At 35.9% G+C, this 5,990-nt stretch overlaps 1 protein-coding gene across 1 annotated transcript; it reads right to left on the reverse strand.

The window, feature by feature from the left end:
• Positions 1 to 1,707: 1,707 nt before the first annotated feature.
• On the reverse strand, positions 1,708 to 3,707 carry LOC124552530 (MICOS complex subunit MIC13 homolog QIL1). The gene is made up of 3 exons (XM_047126844.1): positions 3,547 to 3,707; positions 3,124 to 3,274; positions 1,708 to 2,034 (listed from the first exon to the last, which is right to left on the reverse strand). The coding sequence occupies exons 1-3, from the start codon at positions 3,564 to 3,566 to the stop codon at positions 1,828 to 1,830; spliced, it is 378 nt and encodes a 125-aa protein (XP_046982800.1). The 5' UTR covers positions 3,567 to 3,707; the 3' UTR covers positions 1,708 to 1,827.
• Between the last annotated feature and the right edge of the window lie 2,283 nt (positions 3,708 to 5,990).

Here is a 5,990-nt window from a genome sequence, read left to right on the forward strand (position 1 = left end):
CTCCCATAAAATTTAACAAAACTGAGCAATAAAGTTTTCATTGCCTACCATTGAAATATCCGTTTACAGCCACCAAATGCATAAATTAAAATGTTTATTGAAAACCCTTAAATCCACTCCACATGACTCTTTCATATGCAGATGTAACTTAGGGAACAGTTCATATACAGTTTTTACAGACAACTCTGCATCTAAAAAATATGCTTATTCACTAGGATAATGCGAGATCCTCTATGAGAATGTTTTAATATGCTTCTCAATTATCGATAGGCCCACCTGGTGCGTTGGATTACTTTAAGTAGCATATCATCTCCTGTTATATGGTTGAACATTACTTTTTCACAGTTACAAATTCATTAGTTTCATTTGTAACGTCAAAAAGGCTGCAAAATTATGTCTGTCTGCAGGTTGGAAAATACCTATTTGCACACCTCCCACCCAGCATGTCTAGTCAATATGTGAAATTGCGAATTACATGCTCTTGGCTTAGGCTGGCGATTGCTTTTCCCGGGTCTTTCGCGCATCATGCCCTGCAAGACACCTATGTTGTGTGTTTTTACTTTCAAACTCATGAAATTTTCTGAAAATGTCTATCAGCTTATGTTAAGAAATCCTTTTGGAACACAGTATCGTACAGCTGAAATATTAATACACAAATATATATGCCTTCTGACAGAAATAATAATAACACTAGTCCGGGACCCACATTATTGCAAAGAACACAAAAAAAACGGTATGCTTGTAAAAGCATTAATATGTATAGAGCACGTGTGATTTTTTTGTACTGAAGCTGCATCTATGCTTCACGAAGACTCCCCTGCATATAACTCAGTTTTGCCAAAAAGTGGGCTTGTGTTGTTTTTCCAGTTACTGATTCTTATAATTTTCTTTATATCTGTGATAGTACTCACATAACTGTGGATTAGTGCAACACTTCTGCTGCATAGAACTGAAAAATTTAAGGGTCTGTGAAGGCTTTCTAATACCCACAGTTGTCAATCTATCTTCCTTAGCTGCTGCAGTAGGTATGGAAATGTCGCCACAAAAATTAATTTAAGTGATGTACAAAATTTACAGAACTTCGTGTCTACAAGGCTTTTCATATACACTTCACCCCCGTCTGATTTGCCGATGCTCTAAAAGAGTACGAAAATCTTGCGGTTTTACTGAACTTGTCTTCAGCTTTATCATCTCACAGTAATGATCTGAAATGCCATGACCTCTTACATATACTTTACAATTAGGTCTGCCAAGAAATGATGTGAGTATAAAATCTTATCACATATTTTTTCCATTTATCAAACTCAACATGAACAAGGTTCTGAAGTCTTTTGCAACATACAGTAGTCGTTGGGTAAAACAATCTCGCTTAATTTGAAACATCAGATTCCAATAACAATAATAGCCTTCATTATCAGGTTTGGTTAAATCCATGACGACAATTTGTGCAGAAAGTTAAGGAACATCAGGCTGTTCAAAGATAGTGGTTTATTATTTTCTCTCTCCTTTCACCCCAGGCTACAGATAACTTTATGGGAGATAATTTATATATGCCAACTCTTCCTACATAATTTGTGAATTACTAAGCACAGCATTCTCTCCTCAATCATTCGTAACACTATGACACAATGTTTTTCATTCCCTTGCTTTTTTTCACTCCTGCTTCATATGAAAGTTTGGACCACTATTCACATATTCAAAGACAAATTTCCATAAACTTTCTATTTATTTTGTAATAAAGGATTTTTTAATTTAGGAGGCTTCCATCTGAATGTGACAACAGTTTATTTTACACTTTGACTATTTACAAGACGAAAATTAGAAATATCACTCTTTCTTGTCAGTGCTATGTGCCTGCTGATTGGTCTGCTGGCTGCTGGACAACTGTTCTCTGAGCACATGGTATCCTTGTATGCTCCAGCCTGTCAACAGTGAGGGCAGCTCACTCAGGAAACTAAATGTTGCCTTCACTCCGGAATTCCACAGATATTGCGCATCATGAGACAGCTCTCCACTTTTAGGCAATTCTGGGATCTGTAATGAAAATTAATGACTGTATGTTACAAAATCCACATGGTCATTAAGATGTGTTAAATACTTGTGTTGTCCATCAGAAATGGTATAACTATATCCACACGATAACTGAAACAAAACAATCCTCAAAACATTCTGTAGCAATAGGGAATTCAGAGTGAGCATGTAGCATCCGAAGTTACATAACTTGACTGTCATACCTGTCCGAGTACTATAGCTTTCTGTACAATGACTTAGGTTAAAAGAATGGATGTATATATGATGTATTGAAGCTTCTAGTGAAAATTTTATGAATTTAATAAATTTCAGTTACAGCTTGATCATATAAAATATCAACATGTTATTGAAAATAAATATTCCAATTTACATGCCAAATTGTAATCAAACTGAAGAACCCGGAGTTGTTTCATGTAACCGTAGCTCATTTGTTAAGTAGAATTTCAACAAAAAGACGTTAACTTGTTGACTGTGTCACTTTTCCTGGAAAGGGTAGATTACAGCTGAGCTACTTTGAAATCACTAAATGTTATTCCGACTTGAAATTCTGCATTTTTAATTCAGAAATAAAGAAATTTACTCGGATGTGTAAGTGAAAAAAACACAGAAACAACTTCACAGTAGTACAGGGGAGAAGGGTCTCCTAGTTCACAGGAATTTCATTTCATTATAACGTAAATATATTCTATAATACAAAAGTCGTGGAATTTCTTTTCACCTGGATTACTTTGCAGGGCAACAACTGTCTGTAACAATTTCCACAGTGTGTTGTAACATGTAAACAAAGTTTATTTCTACGTGGTTTTAAGAGAGAGCTGAAAATACAGTGACCCATCTGTGATCATACTGGGTAGCAATGGGTTCCAGTTCCACTGATCAACGGAATATTAGGTTTATTGGCTTGTTGCTACGTATCTTCTTTCCATAATTTAATGTTCTATTTAATCAATTTGTGTTTGTGTGTGCCTTAAAGGCAAACTCTCATACTACACTGGAAACACGGGATCTGAAGGCCCTATCTTTATTATTATGCTATTACAAATGACATTTACGTAACACAGAATCGCAATAAAGGTAGCCTGTAACCCTTACCTTCATATCTATTGGAATCTGTTGTATTAATGGTCTCATATTTTCTTGTATTCTACGATGAAGTTCGGTCGTGCGGTTGCTGTCATTCCATACGCCTTGTTCTACCGTGTAATAAACAGCACCGCCAGCAACACCAGCTTTTAAGCCGAACCTTAAAATGAGTATGGCAAAACATGGAAATATCAACCAATAGTCGGTATGCAACGCTTTTGAACGAAACTTTAACAATCTTCTTTACAGTAATTATCCATTACTTATTTGGAATTAACGTATATCACTAATCCTACAGAGAAATTCTAAAAATGTCATTTCGCGCTTTCCATTCACCCTGTTATATTAAAATTATGAAAATGAACTCTATTATCACTTATTGGAAGAACCGAAGCGAAACCTTTGGGGTATACACTTACACTTCCCACTTACTTTATTAAGCCCCACACCATTGTAACGTGATAATGAACGTCGCAAATAATTTTCCTTCACCACCTATACCTCGCCATAAGGCGTAAACAAATAAAAATATTACTTTCTGCAAACCGATAGGCAAAGATAAAAATGCAGTAACAAATGACAACGTCTATGTTAGAAGTACGTTGAACGTTGAAGCAAATAAGTAATTCAGTATTTCAGCTGCCGAAAAATAGCAAAGAACCACCCGGCTACGAAAAATTATTTTAAATAAGGAAAAAGCGTGTGGAAATCACAGCTAAGAGAAGTAAATACAGAGAGAAAACTTCATAGGGAGAAACAAAATGGTTACAGAAAGTTGAAACTTCTAACCAGAAAACTGTTTCTATAATTTAATGTCATATTTATTACATTTCAGCTGTTTGTAGGAAAAATGTAATAAAACGGCGTTTGATCAAACGTTGACTTTACCAAAGAGTTTAAAGCGTACCTAATAACATCTTTGCCTACTGTAGCGAATACTGTTACTGGTTGCGGCAATTCAAGCTTCCACGCCCCCACATTCGTGGCGCGCACTTCGCTTAAGGCGGACATACGTGAATGTGATCGTATTCTCAGTTTCGGCTGTGTTGTCAGAGCCTAGTCCACTAGTGAAGTTACTAGGTTTCGTGTGGCGATAGAATCAAGAAATAGCATCCGACAACAAAGTGAGTACCTGTATGAAACTCTTGTCCGTCGAAGCATGTTTCCATTGTTTCATCTCCAAAATTACCTTGTTTTTTTTAAGAAATGTTAGTTTCAGTAACATTCATCAGGTGGCTCATCAAATGATGGCGAGAATCGATGTAATAAATGTGCTTTACGTTCTTGGGCATTCAGATGTCACTTTTTTTACACAGATTGTATTCTTTGTATAGTTGAATAACTGACTGCATGTCAGAGGCTTAAACTCAAAATCTGCGGGAAACGAGGAAAAACTTCCGAACCACTATACCGGCTATCCTCTGAAAATTACTGGAATCTGATCACCGGGAGCGCATGACACACATTCATATTTTTCTGTTAACACGAATTCCTTGCGAGAATGCCTTACAACTTGATGGTTTTTCATCATTTGAACTCTTGAAATTTCCTTTTTTTATGTTCTTTATTCACAGAATTGCACTTTGGCTATAAGAAACTAATAACTTTAAGATGCGATTAAATAGGAATAGTGCACTAGTTCAGTGTAAATCATCAGTCAATACTACCCAGTGATCTTAAGACACAAAGCAAAAGGAAGTACATTTCTGCCATTTGGCTATGGACACGAAGAGTTAGTGAGAATCGGCGGTGAGTTACACGCACATTTTTGTGTTAACGGCATTGCTATAATTATAGTGCTGCTATATAGTAACTTGTCCTCAAAAGAATTTCACATTAAATTCTTTAAAAAATCAGTTTAGCAAGAATCCCTTGAAATCTCGAGCAGGCCATGAATATGAATAATATTTTCGTTAAGGTCGAAACGGACTGAGGAATAACTGATGAGTAGTACAGCTATGGAGTCATCAAATCGGGTACTTACTATACAGTAACAGGTCTGCAAAAATCTGAGGCTATTGTGAGAAATCTTTCAGTGTAGTATCGAATCTGCAGGATAGTATCAGTTGGTCTTGGACTTTAAACCTGTTTCGTGTCGTTTACGATTGCTTTTATTGGATCACCCTAATAAACTCGATTGTTCTCGTGAGAGCAAAGAAACTGTAAATAGACATACCCTGTTGTCATGTAAACATTTGTTAAAGACGATTTTTTCAGGAGTCGGAGGTAGCAGTAATAGGAGTAATTTCTGAATCGATCTAAATCGCGAGAAACTATTCACTTGCAGATAATCGATTTTTTTCCTGCCAAGATTAACTCGATTGTATCGTGTTCCGTAGTACACGGTATTAAAAAAGTAGTACTTGTTGCACAATTTTCGAAAACCTTTCCCAAACTCAGACCGATACCGCTACATGGAATGTGCCAAAAGCTTTTTGCGATATATATTTAAAACGCTTAATAATATGAAATGTTACGTAACGTTCACAGAGAATTGTTACTACATAGTTTGATTTCGCTATTTGTGCAATACAATCTATTTTTGATTTATTTGTTCATCGATCTTTAAGTTTTTGTATGCAGTCGATGTCGTCATGAGCAACGTACAAGAGATATCATAAAGTATGGCTGACATGTTAAGAAACATACTTACACTATGGTACTGCACATAATAAAAGACCATACGTGACGAAACAACATTGGTGATGCGTAAATATTTTTCCATATGGTTGATAAGTAAATGTGGAACTAAATATTAAGGCACTTTGTTTCATACAATAAAAGAATATGAGCCCATACAACACGAGCGTAATTTATCAAGATATATTTGACCCGAGCATGTAATACGTAACTTACTATTCATCACTGGTATGGCG

The sequence above is a fragment of the Schistocerca americana genome, chromosome 10 (assembly GCF_021461395.2).
Source record: "Schistocerca americana isolate TAMUIC-IGC-003095 chromosome 10, iqSchAmer2.1, whole genome shotgun sequence".
Classification (NCBI taxonomy): Eukaryota; Metazoa; Arthropoda; class Insecta; order Orthoptera; family Acrididae; genus Schistocerca; species Schistocerca americana.